At 36.1% G+C, this 18,827-nt stretch overlaps 1 protein-coding gene across 1 annotated transcript in view; it reads right to left on the bottom strand.

Moving 5' to 3' along the window:
* The window catches only part of LOC136253748 (hemicentin-1-like), a 74,270-nt gene that overhangs the window by 22,209 nt on the left and 33,234 nt on the right, over positions 1 to 18,827 (bottom strand). Inside the window, exons 6-12 of the mRNA XM_066046407.1 lie at positions 16,254 to 16,553; positions 11,555 to 11,854; positions 7,198 to 7,527; positions 3,094 to 3,378; positions 2,216 to 2,512; positions 1,370 to 1,651; positions 1,028 to 1,300 (exon numbers count right to left, since the gene is read on the bottom strand). Coding sequence (XP_065902479.1) covers positions 1,028 to 1,300; positions 1,370 to 1,651; positions 2,216 to 2,512; positions 3,094 to 3,378; positions 7,198 to 7,527; positions 11,555 to 11,854; positions 16,254 to 16,553 — 2,067 coding nt within the window. The remainder of the gene's footprint in view (positions 1 to 1,027; positions 1,301 to 1,369; positions 1,652 to 2,215; positions 2,513 to 3,093; positions 3,379 to 7,197; positions 7,528 to 11,554; positions 11,855 to 16,253; positions 16,554 to 18,827) is intronic.

The raw sequence follows: 18,827 nt of genomic DNA, 5'->3' as shown, positions 1-18,827 counted from the left end.
TATAATCTGGTATGATTATGCCTAATGTAGCTAGGAAGCTTGTAGAAACTACAAGTGCAACATAAGCATAGACAATGGAAAGATAGACAGTGCAAGGGAAAGAGCTACAGTTTATTAAGAATCAATTAAAACTCAAGAGTAATACATGTAGTTTATAATTTTATCTGAAATACTCTAATACTACAGTCAACTACTCTAATAGAACACCCAAAAGGATCTTACTAAACTATTTCTTCAACCGGATGTAAACAAATTCCCACACCTAGACTGTACATGCAAGAAATAAAAGCGTCAGTACTTGAGTTGAACTTAAACCTCTTCTTATTGACCTCTGTACTATTATTTCACCATAACATTTTGTCAAACTACCTGCCACATTAACTCAGATAATTCTTATAAAGTAGAATAATTTTGATCTTGCTTTTAGTAAGCTCACCTATATATGTACTTAATTGAAATGTGCTGTGAGATTACTTTTTGATATATTATGTAGAATTGTGAACACAGGACCTACGGTTATCACAACGAATACAACTGCTGTATCCTTACATCTATATTTAGTTATTTCAATGGGTTTTGTGATCACATTCCGATAAAATTTTGACCAGATCTGTATAAAGGTGTCTTATAGCCTTTCCAAATCCTCAAGTTTGATTGATCATAACTCATCATGTGTGAAACCTAACACCTTCAAATTACACCAAACATTAGTGCCATGCTAGAGGTATTTAGTGACCACATTTAAGGGTGGTACTATTTTCACAAGTAAAGGTATGGGTTGCCAAGTATATGCAACTGGAAAGGCTATAAGATCCCTTTTTGCAGATCCGGTCACAATTGTATTTTTATGGTTTACAGAGAGTACAGTATAAACAATGCTTAAGGGAAGTAAAGAAAGATTATGAATAGTTAGGGCAAAATGATTGTACTATGATAATTGAATACATATTGTCAGCAATCAAAGGAACACTCTACTAAAGCTACAGGTGTGTATTGTACTGTATAAATTAACGTATTTCTTACATACCTGACGTTATTGTGTAAGTGCCAACACTACTTCTCTGTACTGGTGGAAATGTGTAATGGTACAACTGAAAGTTAACAGGATCTTGTTCAAGTCCATCCACATTTACTACATCACCATTATTACTAGTATGAGTGAACACTAAAGAGTTAGTGGCATTATCCTGTTGTGATCTTGTACCATCAGAATCAATGGCAATGATAATACTGATGACTGGACTACTACCCAATGCTACTACTAAGCTGTTGTTAGTTAACAACTTATAGAATGGATTTTCTATGTAATAATAAGGTACATGTATACTACATATAACATTTATGGTGCATCATATATGTAGCAACTTACGTTTGGTGATGAACACATCTTGATGGACAGATTTGTTACTCATTAATATGCACTTTACATGAGATGTATAATCCTCACTCGCATTTGTAAAATGTATTATTGTTGTTGAAGAAACACTGGATATGTTAGTCAATACAGTTCCTGTTTGATTGAACACTTCCCATTTAACCATATCAGATTCATTAATAGAAGCACACATTAGAGTCAATTTGTTATTGATAGTAAAATCATTAATCATTGATTGATGTTCAACTTTTTCTCCTTCACTAAATATAACAGGACCTGGAATTGCATAGGCAGAAAAGTAGTTATACAGCAATTCAAAAAAATTAACTTGTAAATATGTAGAACTCATGACAAATATAACATGCAAAACTAGTCAAATATTGCTATAGTTACAGATGTGAAATAAATTGGCTACACTTGTACAAGGTTGCTTCTTCTAGTTGGTCAGCTTAATGTTACATGTGGCAAAATTGTAATTAGATAAAAGTAAGGCACAGAAAGTTTTGAGTTATCAAATTGGATATCTAGTAAGGCTATAAGACTGTTTTGTCAGACCAGGTCACTTATACGTATACATATTGTAGATGAGTGTGACAATTCTATGATCACATAATACATACCTTATTCACAAGGCAAGTTATGAGTTAGTAAATTGAGGCTATAATCAAATCGGGTTACACAAACTTTAAAAAGGAATTGTAACAGTTATTTTTATAACTGATCATGTCAATTAATTTATTATCAAAATATGTACATTTTCCTCTTATAGAAGATATACATTAATAAATACAATACAATAAGTATAGCATCGATGTTTCACATTAATAAAGCCATACATACCGATAACATTAACACTGATGATGGATGTATCAGTTCCAATAGGATTAGTCACAGTACATGTGTATGTTCCACTATCACTTGTAGCAACACTATCAATGGAGTAGTCAGCACGGAACACTGCATTTACAGTAGTGTGTGTCACTGTAGTGATACTAGTGGACTGTACTATTGGACCACTATCCTTCCTCCATGTGAATGTGTCTGGGGGAGAACCTCGTGAGGTACAGGATAATATGAGGGGAGAACCAACATTGACAGTGATATTAGATTTTGAAGGGAGGTCTATAACTGGAGCACCTGTAGGGAACAAAATAAAAACAATTCTAAGCCAATGAATGCATTGCAATAAATGTGACTAAATTTGGTCATGTCATAGTACTGAACATACCATGCATACATGTACAACAAAAATTACAACAGCAATCTTTGAATCTGGTACCACAATGGTGACATATTATTGAGTTTGGGAGGTTAACATGCTGTGGATGAATTTTTTCTTCTATGAATTCATTTACAAAGTATATGTATCCTATGCTTTGTTTACACTGCTATTTTAATGTATTTGAGGTATCCCTGTAAAAAACAAATTTATAATTATTTTCCTGTATTGTATATGTACTATAAAATTTTCCTTGGTCTTAGACCTTGGACTTTGGATCAAACTCAGTTAGATTCATAACCCTAAAGAGCACATGTTGTACTTACAGTATCTCAAGGTAACTTTGCTTAATTAAGTGTGTAGGTGTACAAACAAATATAGCAGAAAAGTTTGATGTAAAAATCATTACATTTGGAGAAGGGAACTGCATCTACATAACATATGTACATGCTTAATTGTTTATTTTTCTCTTAAACAATATCAATAATATATAACTTACTCCTTTCATTGTAATACACACCCAATTTCATGGTCTCATACATCTTTGAGCTGTTCAATGTTCTACATGAATAAACACCTTCTGCTGTTGTAGCAAATACTCCAACTTCACACTGACGTATGTTTATCATTCCAACAAAATTTGCAATATTTGCTCCATTGGGTTGGATCACACGGTCAGTAGCCATACATGACACATGAGGTAATCTGTTTCCATTAAAGTGCCACCCACCCAAGGCTCCATTGAGAGAACCATCACTAGGACCTAGCCCAGTTACACAACTAGCTACCAGGCGACTTTATATAGAACTTATAGTAGTGTATGAGTAATCGCCATAGATATTGTCATTGCCATCAGTCATAACTACACCTGTAAATGATATGTAATTGATATACATGTAGCTAACACATAATAAGACTTTAATTCAGAGACAATTAATAAATCAGTCAATCAGAGTGAAAATTGAATTTATTAATGTTAAAAGCACTGCACACAGTCATTTCTGTTCTCAAATATAAGGAAATCTGATAGTACAACATTTTTATGTGTAAAAATAATAAATATTAGGCAGTATTACTTTTTTACTATACTCATGTAGTACAGTATTACCTTGGTTGAGTGCTGTACCTTTAAACAACAGGTATGAATGTCTGCATGTCAACACGCTTGGCATACAGTAAAATTTCTATACTAAGGACACCTTGTGACTGACCAAAAGTGTCTTGATTATCAACGTGTCCAGATATTCCTTGCTAGTTTATGTTAAGGGATACTTTGGGACCATTACCAGGTTTCCAGAATATGCAGGTGCCCTAGTGTCCTGATTAGCATGTTCCATGCACTGTGTAGCATTGTGCATACAATTTATTAAAGCCTTCCATTGCTTCTGGATCCTATACATTATTGAGTTGGAAAGACAGTCATTATGAGTTGATCATTTTTCGCTGATTTCAAGTTTATCTGAGGTGAGGAAAGAGGATATAGAAAAAATCACCCAGTATGATTCATCCATTGCTGGTGGTGCAAGTTTCAGCTTGCATTGATAAGGTATTAGTAAAAATTTTAAGTTTGATTGGAGATCATAGAAAAGAAAAGTAGGGAAACAAGGGAGGCCACTTACATCTCCAGGTATACTTGTGGACATGTAATCCCTGATTCAGTCTATACCCATGACTGAATTAGGGATTAAATGTCTACTAGTATATCTACAGCTGTAAATGACCTCCCTTGTTTCCATACTTTGTGTATGTTAGATACCCACTGGAGGTTTTTTCGTAGGGTCAACCCGAGGGCGCGGTTTGGTCACCGAGGTGTGGCATTAATTAATGACCGATGCGCAGCCGAGGTCACTCAGTAATTAATGCCCGCCGAGGTTCCAAACCAAGCACAAGGGTTTCAACCTACTAAAAACCTACAGTGGGTATCTAACCTATTTAGAAAGCAGCTCGTTACCAGCACTGACGAAAGAAGCGCAGAGTCACGCTAGGTAAGGTCCTTTACAGCGTGTTCGCGTGTACCGCGGCTTAGTGTTGTTTTAGCAGCTGTTATTTAGTTCTAAGGCTTCTTTACTAGCTAATACAAGCTGGCCACGAAGCGACAAGCTTTATTACAACTGGCCACGAAGGGACAAGCTTTATTACAACTGGCCACGAAGCGACAAGCTTCACAACTGGCCACGAAGCGACAAGCTTTACTACAACTGGCCACGAAGCGACAAGCTTTATAACAACTGGCCACGAAGCGATACGTTTTATAACAACTGGCCACGAAGTGACAAGCTTTATTACAACTAGCCACGAAGTGACAAGCTTTATAACAGCTGGCCACGAAGCGACAAGCTTTATGATAACTGGCCATGAAGCGACAAATGTTACAAACAGGTGCAATAACACAGCTGAAGTGTGTTGATGGTCTAATGGCGACAGTGCTGACAAGCACAAGAACGCAAACATGCTTGCTGTAAACTCGGCAACACCAGTAGTTTCACTGATGGCTAGCTAGTTGTGATGTGGAACATTGCTGGGGTAGCTGTAATATGCATCAAGCAGCTGGCTCACTCGGTTTGACAGCTAGCTTGGTCAAGTGCTGGTATGGCTGATGACGGTAAAAACCCAAATCTCACTTAACCATACAACCACTAATTAAATCAGTGACATAGAAAACTCTTTGAAGTGTTGTTGAATTTACCATAACAGTCTCACGTGACAACAGGTCTCTAAATGAAACTTAGAGCCCTAACCTCAGGTCTCTAAGTGGTAATAATAACCTCATTAACTGTGTCAACATCAAAGAGAATTATTCATGCTGCTTTCTAATTTTTGTATGATCCCTAATCAAACTTAAAACTCTTAATTTTCCTTATACTTGTTTTGCATTATTATGACTGGTGAACCCACACATACCACAGGATGGCACCAGAGGTAATGTTTTTGACTGAACACATGCCCCAACTATCAATTACTGACTCAAAACTGAAGTGGCCATTACGCTTTGCTTTCAGGATTTCAGCCCATTACACAGAGCTACAAATGAATAATAGTAGAAGAAGCACCTCTGCAATCAATCCTGTCACCTATTTAAGAGTCATTACACTGCTTTGTAAAGCAGTTACAATAACGTGGAGAATAAAAGTTTACAAACTACTACAGTGAGATGAATCCATCAAATTACGATGTACAGTAACACATCAAATATCTCATTGGATAACTTTGTACTAAACCTGATACATGAAGAGTAAATGATTTACTGGATATATTCAGTGCCACCAATAATTGCAGTAAAAGGGATGGTACCACTATCAAGTAGTAGCAATAACAGCATCCAACGTCAAGACATGTAATATAATGCAAATTAACATGTATGAAACAACATGCATGAAACACATGCAGGCTCCTAGGGAAATAACATTCATGACTGTTTTATTAGAGTATTTTAGTGTATTGTGGCTGCTCTATTAGAGTGTTTCCAACAACATCCATGCAAACCATAGGAATGAGCAGAAGACACCAGCTCACAAACAGAAGCAAATAAATAGGCAACAGCTAATTTAGGCAACTGTGTTATTTTGTCAATCATCAGAAACAGCAAGCAGGCAGATATAAGCTATCAAAGAATCTATCAAAAACATATGCACTCACATACTTGTCTCCATGAGGCATTTTAGGCTAGGTGCAAATTATAAGGATGGTAACAAGCCTGGTTGCAGCTGTAAGCTTGCAATCTCACACGTGCAACAGCGTGCAAGCAATATCGCTCATACAACAGCACACCTGTAATATCACACATGCAAAATCACACATGCAACAACACACCTATGATATCACACATGCAATATCATACATGCAATAACATCTTGCATGCAACAACGCACTTGAAATATCACATGCAAAAAGCCATGGGAATGAACAGGTGATTTCTCACAAATAGAAACAAATAACTGAACAACAGCTAAATTTGAAATCAGAGTTTTTGCTTCCAGCATTAAAGTGCCTGATATGTAATGCCATCCTTGACCCTCAGTAACCAATTCTATTATGAGCTAGCAATAGTGTATACATGTGTCTGTGTGAGTCTCAGCACTTTATTGCATGCAGCTGTATCAAAAAACAGAAAGTAGGCAGATATGAGCTATATAAAATCTATCAGAACATGTGCACTCATGTACTTTCTTCCATGAGACAAGGTGTAAATCATAAGGATGGCCACAAGGACGGTGCAAGGCAATGATCCAGCAATGCCATGGATAGTTACAGACATTGGCTATTTATAATATGCAGAACAGTAAGTAAGATGCAGTACTATTGTAATAAGTATGCATGTACTTTGCATGGGCCAATGTATTCAGTATTGTTCATACAGAACCAATTATTCACATAACTGTACTGTATGAGTCATACAGTACAGTTGTGTAAGTCACAATCTTGACAATGTTTATCCTGAATCAACCTTTCCTTCTTTAGTTATCTACTTGCCAGTATATATATTGATTTCTTATTACTACATCTCAATTTTTACTTCTCTTTTAAACACTACAACAATTCTACCTTATACACTGCCCTTTATATATCAAAATATATATCACAATATGTAACCGTTGCACTGTACCTGATACATGTAAAGTGAATGGTTTACTGGAATATCCAGTTCCACCAATAACTGCAGTACAAGTGATAGTACCAGCATCCTCTGCAGTTACAGCATTATCTGTTACATTTTGTGCTGTCTGGTCATGAGGAAAACATCCTGGTTTACCATCATTGTATTTGATATTAGTGTAACATCCTGTAGTGTTCCACTGGTAGGTGATAGTGGTTGATGGTGAGGGGTCCACCATACATGTCAAAGTGACACTACTCAATATAGGATAGTCAAATGTGTTAGTAGATCCACTAACTGGAGTACCAGCTGGATTACTGACTATGGTGACTGTAGGAGCTGTGAAGTAGCATTTTATATTATTATATTTTATTAATGTACTAAATCTATGGTAGAAACAATGTACATAATAATTTTGATAAGGAAAGGAAAAGAAATTGCTAAGTACATAAAACCTCATAAACCATTAATTTTTGATTTATGAGTGGTAACATTAACAAAAAGGTGTATGTATTTACAGTATGTAACTTGCACTTACTTATAATCAAATGTCTTGAAGTGTGTAGAGCATTATATTTTTATATAAATGAACAAACTCAAGTTTATAAAGCTTAAAGCTATATAGTAGAATTATGGCAACATGGCATGTCCAGTTTAATGCAATTGTCAACAGCCCCTAATAACAGCTGGGTCACACTAACCAATACAAGTACTCAGTAATCAGTAAAGTTATGCGAAAATTATTGAGCTTTATAAAGATTGCACTAATCAAAAGGCTTGGTTGTAGAAGAGTTGTACAGTACAACAGACTGAACACCAGCAGCTGAACTAGTAACTGTTACATGAAAGCTAGTAAATAAATTACGTATATACCATACTTCACTATATAGGAATATTTCACAAAATATTTATAACAATTTTATTATGTAGTTTGCTCATCCTTAAAAAAACACCCACTTTAGCAGTAAAATGGCTCTCTCATGTTACTGTATATGTGACTGGATTTAGCAAAATCAACCATATGGGCGCAAAAGGCAAAAGTGAGATAACACCAGCATGAAGTTGCTGCACTATCAGGCTAACAATTTCCATATCAAACTTGCCTTCAAATTGTTGGGTCTGCTTTTGGTGGACCATTCTCTGGCAGCCTGTATAACCACCCCAGACATCTGTACAGGTCTGTGAACAACAGGGAAGTGCTTTGGGGGGTTCATGCACTGTGGACAGACGAGCAGGGAGCTGAATGTGTGATGTATGTCTGTTTTGCGAGAATTCAGTCTATTCTCTGCCTCAGACAGGCTGTTTTGTGGTCTGGTGCCTTCATTTACTATTCTCGTCCATTTTGTAGTCTATCTCTTGCCCGCCCCACCCCGCCACCCTCCACCCCTTTTTGAGGACTCGTGATACAACAACACTGGTGAAAAAACCTATCTAAAATGGCGGGAAACTCTACAGGGATTACCTTGGCCACTAGCTGCTCTTAAAGGTTGTGAATTGCTCCATCTTTGCTAAAAAATCCAAACGTGTAGCTGCCAAGGCTGGTGAGTAACAAAGCTTTAATTTATTAAAATACGTTTTTCTCTGAATCAAGTATGCACCCATAAGGGTGATTTTCCAAAATCCAGTCACATATTAGCTTCTCAGCCATGTACCCTATGATTTATTTCCCAATAGCACTTGTGGAAATGATTTGACATAATATAAATAGATGCACTATTGAAGTAAATATAGCAGCGCAATATTAGGTTATAAAAGGGCACGATTTTTTACAGAATGGCTGAGCACAGTTTTGAGTCTTTGCTACATGTAATGGTGATGTTATACAAGCAAACTAAGTGCCATCCAGTACATACTTGTATTTATTGAGTGGTTTTGATACTGCTACCTTACTGTTATGTTGTGGTACAAATAAAATGTGACTGGATCTGGGAAACTGGTCTTATTGCCAAGTCAGCAGATTCGTTTTTTCACCAAGAACACAAAGCTACATGAAATATTGTACTTGCTACTGTACAAACAAACCTAGTATTTTAGTAGACTAACTAGACAAAGTACTAGTAAACTAAGTAGTTTTGTAATCAGTAGTTTTGTCTTAGCACTGCGGTACAAATAAAATATTATGCCACATACCATTCCCTTACAGTATATTGTACACATACGTACACACAAGTTAATTAAAATTATGTACAGTACTAAAGGATAAGCTCTTTCTTATTTGCTGATTTCCTATATTTATTATGAGTTTTAATTTAAATACTATTTGGTAGCTTCCCATTCTATCCTTTTTATTTGCAGAACTATAAGAATTTACAATATGTAGATGGTGTTACAATCTAAAATACATTGGTCATTGCTAGAATTTAAAGCAAAGTATCTCAATGTACAATCACCACTACGTAGAATTCATATTACTCAGCACAGCCTGCACTAATCAGTGGTGGACTGGGGATATTAAAAGGGGTTTCTGAAAGTTTGTATACCTGAAAAAATAAGGAATCTGAGGACATTTCTCCAGAAATGTTTGAGATTTAAGAAGCTATGAGATCAGATTTTAGGCTACTTTTAGTTAACAGTTACAATAAATCCAATGGTTATAAATACTATAATACATAGTTAACTATAGAGTAAAAATTGTGACTATAAGCTGGAGCTTTGATTGCTGTATTGCAGTAGTACTTGACTGCTCTTAGAGCAGGTATCTCAATCATATTTAATGCAGTGGGAGTTGAAAAGTGAAGTGTTGCTGATGGTTTAATAACTTTAAGTGGTGTTAGTTTTTAAGTGCAACTGCATACTACTGAAGTACAGTGGTTATAGTTATTTACTGTGACAAATTGTCAATACAACAATAATCAAACAGGTTACACTGCCACTCAGCTAAATTTAAAAGGGAGTTGCTATCAAAAACCATAGAAATCCATCTAGATCTGCCACTGCTATTATTATCAAGACACACGGTAGTGTGTTGTGCGGCCAAGAAAGTCAGTGACCACACCGTGAGTATATTAACAGGAAGAAAGAAACTTGTGACAGCCTTTTCATGCATGCATAGCTCCATGGCCCCTTCTCCAAAGCACACCATTTTTGCATTATACAGTAGCTGTCTCCCAGGTAGGGTACGCCACACAGCAAATTTGATTAAATTCACAACAGCCATTTATGAGATATGGGTGTTCAAATTTTCATTTTAAGTTAATTTTTTTCTTCTTATGCCGTACGGGAGCTACTGGAGCTTCGATTTCTTTTTGCACACTTTGCAAAAATTGCTATAAAAATGCAAATGTGTAACTCGATTGCCTCAATCTTTGGCACAGATGAAGAGCATGTAACGGTGGATTCACATACCATGTTTGTTGTGAATCTGAGGAATATTCAAGGAGTTATGAGCGTTTATTCATGTAAATAAGATCAAATTTCTGTCACGGCTACAGGGTAAACCGAGTATAAAAATAACTTGAAAATTGGTATGTAGATAGGCTGATCATCGTAGCAGTGCCTTTTGATAGTTTGAATAGCAATAGAGTTACGGTGACAAAGTTATAAAGCAAAAACTAAGCAAGTGTAAAATCGGGGGATTGACATACTCTAATAGAGCAGTCACCGCGGGGTTAAAAATGTGTGTAAAAAATGTCGGGGGGAAAAAGACTTACCAGTGTTCGAACCAGGGACCTCCATACCTAACACCTGCATCCTTTCCACTGCTACCTTGGCTGATCACCTCACTTAATTTCTGCTTTATAAATGAAATTTCTAGTTGAAATGTGATTGTAATCAAACATTTGTAATTTCATAGATCTACCAATAGATACTAGATTGTTCTAGAACATTCTATGTATGTTCTATTAGAAGTCCTCAAAACAATGTGCACTTTATTAGAGAATTACAATAATATTTTCAAATATTGAATTAAATCATGCAATGAAATAAATTTATAAGTCTGTCTTCAATAATCATCATTGTATCTACATAGAAAAGACGAAATGTGAGTAAAAACAAACTTCAAAGTCAGCCATAGGCTGGTTTTGGGGTCTTATAAAGTACAAAAAGAAGTGAAATCCACACAAAACAGCCAAGCTGTGAAAGAATGGTGCAGCCTTAAAAAGCCTGGGTGAAAAAAGTTGTGAAATCAAAGGTGGCGGCTGAGAAATGGCTGCAATGATGTTATGCTAAAAAAAAATTAATAATGGCTGCATTATTAAAATTTTTTAGCATTAACATCATTGCAGCCATTACTTAGCCGCCACCTTTGATTTCACAACTTTTTTCACCCAGGCTTTTTGAGGCCACACCAGTTTATCACAGCTTGGCTGTTTTTGTGTGGATATAAGTTTACATGCTCACTATAATTATGCATATGGTCACATACTAGTAACAGTAACATTGATGGTCTTGTTATCGGTTCCAATGGAATTAGTCACAGTACATGTGTATGTTCCACTATCACTTGTAGTAGCATTATCAATGATGTAGTCAGCACGGAACATTGCACTAGTATTAGTATGAGTCAGTGTAGTGATACTAGTGGACTGTACTATTGGACCACTATCCTTCCTCCATGTGAATGTGTCTGGGGGAGAATTGACTGAAGTGCAGGACAATGTGAGGGTGGTACCAAGAACTGCTATTATATTAGATGTTGATGATGGAGAATGTATTCTTGGAGCAACTGGGCAAACGAATACACAGAACAAAGAAAAACAGTTTGATTAAAATTATATATTATGTGAACAGAACTGTGACAACAGGACATATGGGCACATAATATTTGCTGACTAACTTTTAACACCCATAATCTTTTATGCCACCATGCAATTGGCATTATACAGTAATACTAATAACAGAATGCATATTATTCTTTTCCAGTACTGAGATATGACCTGTAGTGTGACAGAGTGTAGTCTGCAGTGTTGAGGGTAACATGTTACATGTTACATATACCTTGTGGTGACTAAGTAATATGTTTCCAAAACACATACATAACTCAAGTAACTTTACCTATAAATTTAATCCATTACCTGAGTAATAAGTTATTATTACAGCTTAAATATTAAGTAATTTTACTACCTGAAATAATGAAGTTACAGTTCACTGAGTAATAACTAGCCACAATGAAGTGAGAAAGCAATAACAAAGCTCACCTCAAACTAATGAACCAAGTTAGCTGACCAGAAAATACTGTTACCTTCTCTCAAATACAATTATAACCGAGATTTACTCATTTTCCAAACAACACGATTGTGCCATGTGATAAGACGATAGTTACACACATGATGGCTTAAGGCTGTTCACACGATGTATTATTTTTATGGATATATGTTAATAATAAGTAATGAGTTACTTTTTATAAGTAACCATCCCAACACCAGTAGTTTATTCCCACTTGCCCTGTTTTTTTACAGGTCCAGTCACATGTTACGAAGACCCCTGAAATTAGTTATCACCCTGTTATACAAATCTAATCAACAAAGGTGTACATTTTATGCATATAGTTTTAAAACGATGTGATCAAATTCATAAGTCATGTTTGGTTAAGACATACATGCATTGTCATAAGTTCACGTGCATTTATGGCAGACTATCAAGCATGATAGTGTGTGATGCAGTCGAAGAAGTTGGTGCAGCACACCAGTGTGTTATTGAAAAGTGATTTTCATGCATTTGTAGCTCTGTGTTGCCTTTATGAAGTGAGATGATTTTTGTTGTTGATGGAAATGCACTTCACTTTTGGTAGTCCACATACCAGATTTAAGTAAAATCTTTCTAAGCATTCCTGAGATCCAAGCCTTCAAAAATTTGCATAATTTGTTCCTTTTTTCCCTTCTTTTCACGAACATACAATATCTGCAATAAAGTGAAAATGTATCGCCAGGAAATATGGCACAAATAAGAAGAGTTTAAAGGTAAATCTTAGCACTAATTTTTGCTTAAACACAATAATCAGTCACAAAGTCATTAACGATTATTCATGAAAAATTATGCCAATATGTTGGCAAATAGCGTTCAATTTTCCAAAGTTTTTTTTGCCAATTATTTTAGATGATCACACAAGCACATTGAGTCTCGCACTGAGTAACTAGAATTTGAGATGAAGGTCAACTTGTACCACCACGCTATAAAGATCAAGCTGACTTTGGAGATCTTGATCTTCCTAGGAATGTGTCCCACAGTTGTAAGCACTCCTTGGGATAGCATTTCCAACTGACTTCCCATTCGCATGTCAGTTAGTTTGTTGTATTATGATGGATTTGGCCAAATACTTTGATATAAGTGATAACCTCTGCTACTGGAGTTCACTGAGAAGCAAATATGGCCGCTCTTGGCATTGCAGGAGATAGAGAAGCACGCCTTTGCTAGCACATCATTAAATCAGTAGCTACAAAAGTACTGCTACAACAACAACGCTAGCTACCTATACACTTACTATATTACTTAACTGATGAGTTGACACCTTGTCGTTTTATCATATCAAAACATATGTATGGGATTTGTCAAATCAAGCATTTTCAGGTGGTCAACATTAAAAGTTTTTAAAATACTGGGTTAAACCTTTAAAAATTAAGAATTACGCATCAAATAAATCTAATATCTATTTAATATCTTTTTTGAAACCTCAACTTGGTAAAAGAGGCTGATCATAAATCTCATCATTCCTTGTCATTCATTGTCCAATACAAAATACATTTACATTACACACAAAAACACTAATTTACAACCTTTAACTCACAAAATCTCTACAGCACACCATGTAACAAAGGAAAGCCCTTGAATTTATGTTTCCAATTGCGACCGTATAAATGGGAAAATGTCACCATAGCGACAGTTATTTACTACTGATGATGACATAATACGCACTCCATACATTATTACCTATTGGAAAATTTAATTATCTCGGCGGGGAAAATCTCAATAATTACAAGTTGTTATCCTCAACCAAAATTGCTAAATTTGGTATCATTCTATACAGCGAAGGATGCTTAATAAGACTCTAACTGTATAAATTGTTAAACAGGTTAGTTTGCAGAAATATGTTTAGAAACACGTGTTTTTACGGAAATTCTGAAAACATAAATTTCATGGTATAAGGCTCTTTTTTACCTTTCCCTTTGTTACTACACAAAGAGCTTACACATGAATCGAATTGCCTTTCATCAAGGAATCTGATAAACCAAACTTCGTGTCTGTCAACCAAAGTACACGGAAGTTATGGTACCTTGTTTAGAAGACAATGTTATTTTATACGAAACAGGCATAATCCATTCGGAAATCCGGAATATTTTACACAAGTTTTGATATGTCCTTTACCGAGATCCTTACGTACCGTACCATACCGTACAGTAAAAACTTTGGCGCCGGGTAAAAAACTTTGGTGAATATTATTTCAATCGCCAAAGTTTTTTCCGCCAATTTTTTCAACAGAGGGGTTTCGTCACACATTTTTTCCCGCCAAAGTTTTTTTTTTACTATACAGTATAAAAGAGCATGATTTTCTGACAGAATGGCTGAGCACAGTTTTGAGTCTTTGTTGCATGTAATGGTGTTTTTGTACAAACAAACCAAGTGCCATCCAGTACTCGGTGGTTTTGATACTGCTAACTTACTGTTATGTTGTGGTACAAATAAAATGTAACTGGATCTAGGAAAACTGGTCTTATTTCCCATGTCTGCAGATTCGCTTTTTCACCAAGAACACAAAGCTACATGAATAAACCATCAAATTTCACAATCAGAATCAACTAAACTTGAGTGGTCTGCTATTGCTGGCTGCTTTTCCCAAGCCCAGTGGTGATCTGTACATTTGGTGTAGGGCCTTAATGGAGCTATGGTAAGCATGGGTATGTGGCTGTATACCTCCATTTGAAGATCCAGTTGATTTAGAGTGATTAGCCCCCCCTTCTCTCTGCATCTCGTGGGCTGTTGGACATGTTGTTTCACCTCCTTTACCACTGCAAGGGGCTCTATAAAGGTTGTTTAATGCGTTGCTGTCATGGTTTCTCGGTTGGTGCTGTTTTCTAGGGTCATGGGAGGCCTTAATTGGAGATGCATCATTCGGCTTGCTTGAAGACTGCTGCGGTCACTGCTATGGGGGTGAACAGTGCTCCCAATAAACTGCAGTGTTTTGCTTGTCTCAGGGGAGCACACTCCCATAGTGGCTGCCCAGCTAGCCATAGGACTCTTGACCTTGCTTTAATAGAAGGTCAGGTGCTTTTCCTTAATTCGATCCTTTCCCATTACTTTTAGTCCTTCTTTTGGCTAGCATTTCAACACATCTAGTGCTAGGGGTGGGGCAAGGGGTGCTGGATACCCCAGGAAAAAAAATTTTCTACAGCTCTGTCGTATTGACTAAAGACCTGTGCTGTGAATTTCCCTTTCATTTAAGCCAGTTTTGAGACCTGAATGCCTCATAACTTGACCTAATTCACCCTACACATTCCTCTTCAATAATTTTTGAACAGCCTCTGGCTCTCCTTCCAGGCTCCCACCTCAAACCCCATTTGGAGCTTGCCTGATACATCTGTTCAAAAACTATCTAAAATGGTGGGAAACTTAGCTGCTAGCTACTTGTACAGTGGATGCTCTGGAAGGTAAGGAGTTGATGTAAAACGTGTGAAAATTGGGTACACATAGCTTCAACCATTGGTGAGCTACAACACACCAAATACTTAAAACTGGCATTTCTCGATACTTTAAAATAGGCGATAAGCCCGGTTTTCCCAGACTGGGTCACAAATATTGTAATATGCATACAAAAAAATTATACACATACAATGACATACACACAAGCTAATAAAATTTTGTACTAAGGGAAAAGCTGTACTGATTCTGTCCTTTTATTTGAAGAACTACAAGTATTTACACTTTGTAGAATAATTCATAGCGTTGCGGTCTAATGCATTGGAGATCATCAGAAGTGAGTCAATAAGTAGTACAGTGTACCTATATACCACCAGTACAGTACATAAAGTTTATATTGCTCAGAACTGCCTACCAGCCCTACACTATAATTAACTCTTGCTATAATATATAAGGAAAGTGCAAGTACAGTAGCACACTATGTGTCCACATACCAGTAACAGTAACATTGATAGTTTTGTTATCAGTTCCAATAGGATTAGTTACAATACATGTGTATGTTCCACTATCACTTGTAGTAACACTATTAATGAAGTAGTAAGCACGGAACACTGCACTTGTATTATTATGAGTCAGTGTAGTGATACTAGTAGAGTTGATTATAGGACCATTATCCTTCCTCCATGTGAATGTGTCTGGGGGAGAATTGACTGAAGTACAGGACAATGTGAGGGGAGTACCAGCAACTGTTGTTATATTAGATGTTGATGAGGGAGGACTTATTCTTGGAGCAGCTGTGTAAAGAAATACATAGAACAAATGAAAATATTTTGATTTGATATAGTATATCTGTGACCGGGCCAGTAAAAACAGGGCATGTGGACACATACAGTAAAATATTACACTAAGCCTAAATTTCATCACACATAACTTTTTATGCCATCATGCTTTGGGCTTGTAATTTACTTTACTAAACAAGTTACAGAATGCAAATATTCTGTTATATGATCTGTTGTGTGACAGGGTATGGTCTGTCCACATTCCCTGTTTTCACAAGCCTGATCATATAATGTGAAAACTGCTGCAATCAAGTGCAGCCCTTGTTAAATCTAATCAACAAACTTGTATATTTTAATTATAATTGTAACAAAAATGTGATGATATTTATGAGTCATAAGGTATGCATGCAATGTCAGGAGTTTTCAGCAGATCAATAACTTGAGTGACATAATAACACTGAGGTAAAGTCAACTTGATTAAATAATTGCAGTTACCATAATAACACATTACGTATCCAGGATGTAATTGTAAATTGATAAATGAAATTCAACTCTGATTATCAGTCGTCAATCAGCCTGGGTTTTTGCAGTAGGACAACATTAATAATACCTTGTTTATCGTCACCCACATGCATACCACTTTGTCCTACTGTATTGGTAATTACCATTGTAATAATTGTAAATGCAAAATTAGTAAATTCCACCTCATATATAAACTCTTCCTTCTCCTCTATGCTCCACTTACTTACTGTATGCAGTGCATTCTCCCTTCTACTCAGTCACTAAATTGCAGCTGCCTCTAAGTTAAAGCCAAACTAATTAACCTGGAAATTGTGATTGAAAGTGTTTGTAGTTATAAAGAAAGCAAGTATACCCATGTACACAACATACAGTATCTTAGACGACTACAAACTATACCCACATGCATGAACACATAATATGTGACTGGCCGAGATCTGGGAAAACTGGTCTTATTGCTTATGACAGCATTTATATTTTTCACCAAGAACACAAAGCTACATTAATAAACTATCAAATTGCGCCATCAAAATCAGCTAAACTTGAGTGGTCTGCTTTTGCTAGCTGCTTTTCCCAAGCCCAATGGTGATCCATACATGCATTATGGGACTCTGGTAAGCTTGGGGATGGTTGTGTGTGGCTGTACAGCTCTGTGGTGTTGAATAAAGACCTGTGTTGTATGTTTTCTTTCATTTTAACCAGTTTTGAGACTTGGATAGCCCATAACTTGGCCTAATACATCTCTACACCTTTCTCTTTAATATTTTTAAACAGCCTCAAGCCCACCCCCTTTTGGAGCTCATTTGATAGAGCTGATCTTGGTTCAAAAACTGGAGGGAAACTTAGCTGTTGGCTACTTGTACAGTGGATGCTCTGGAAGATAAAGAACTTGTGTAAATTGTGTGAAAATTTGGTACATGTACGTAGCTTCTACCATTGGTGAGCTACAACGCTCTAAATACTTAAAACTGGCAATTTTAAATAGGCGATAAGACTGGATATCCCAGACTGGGTTACAAGCACATGAATACATAACGTATGATCACATATGACACATATGAACACACTTTCCTAAAAGCTTTTTACCCTTTCCAGTGCCAAATAATATACATCCAGACACAAGCTATTTATCCATCTTTAAGATACACATGTACATACTATTAAAATCTTCTCCCAAAATTATAAAATTATTTTCATATAATGTGAATGGGAATAATTAAGCAAATAAAATTACATAATTAAGCTTTACCTACTTTACACCATATTATTTAAACATTATTGACCTACCAATCATCTTACAGATTAGTTTTAAACACATTATTATGCTCAATTTTCTATAAAACAACCAAGTGTGATTACTGCAATGCTTCCTAGACAGACCATTAATGCTGGCTAGTACAGCATTTTGTCTAAACTAAAACAGCCAAGCTGTGTAACCCCCAATAAGGTCAGAGTTGTGAAATCAAAAATAGCAGCCAAAATTTGCTGTGATGGTAGGTTAATGGCAAATATTTTAGTAGTGACAATTCAGGTAAATTTGTGTTGCCTTCCCTACTGAAAGATATGTTTGTAGTCACTACTTTCAACATAGCTGAAATCTTTACTAAGTGACTTGTAATGTAGCTAAACTTCCTACAGGTTAACTTTTAGCGTCTGAACTCTCTACAGGATGACTTGTATGCTGCAACAGGGTAACCTGTTTGCATAGCTGTAAATTATCTACAGGGTGACTTGTTTGTAGTTGAACTCTCTGCAGGGTGACTTGTTTGT

This window comes from Dysidea avara, chromosome 4 (genome assembly GCF_963678975.1).
Source record: "Dysidea avara chromosome 4, odDysAvar1.4, whole genome shotgun sequence".
Classification (NCBI taxonomy): domain Eukaryota; kingdom Metazoa; phylum Porifera; class Demospongiae; order Dictyoceratida; family Dysideidae; genus Dysidea; species Dysidea avara.
The sequence above is the reverse complement of the archived record's forward strand: the minus strand, read 5'-3'. Positions and strand labels throughout refer to the sequence as shown.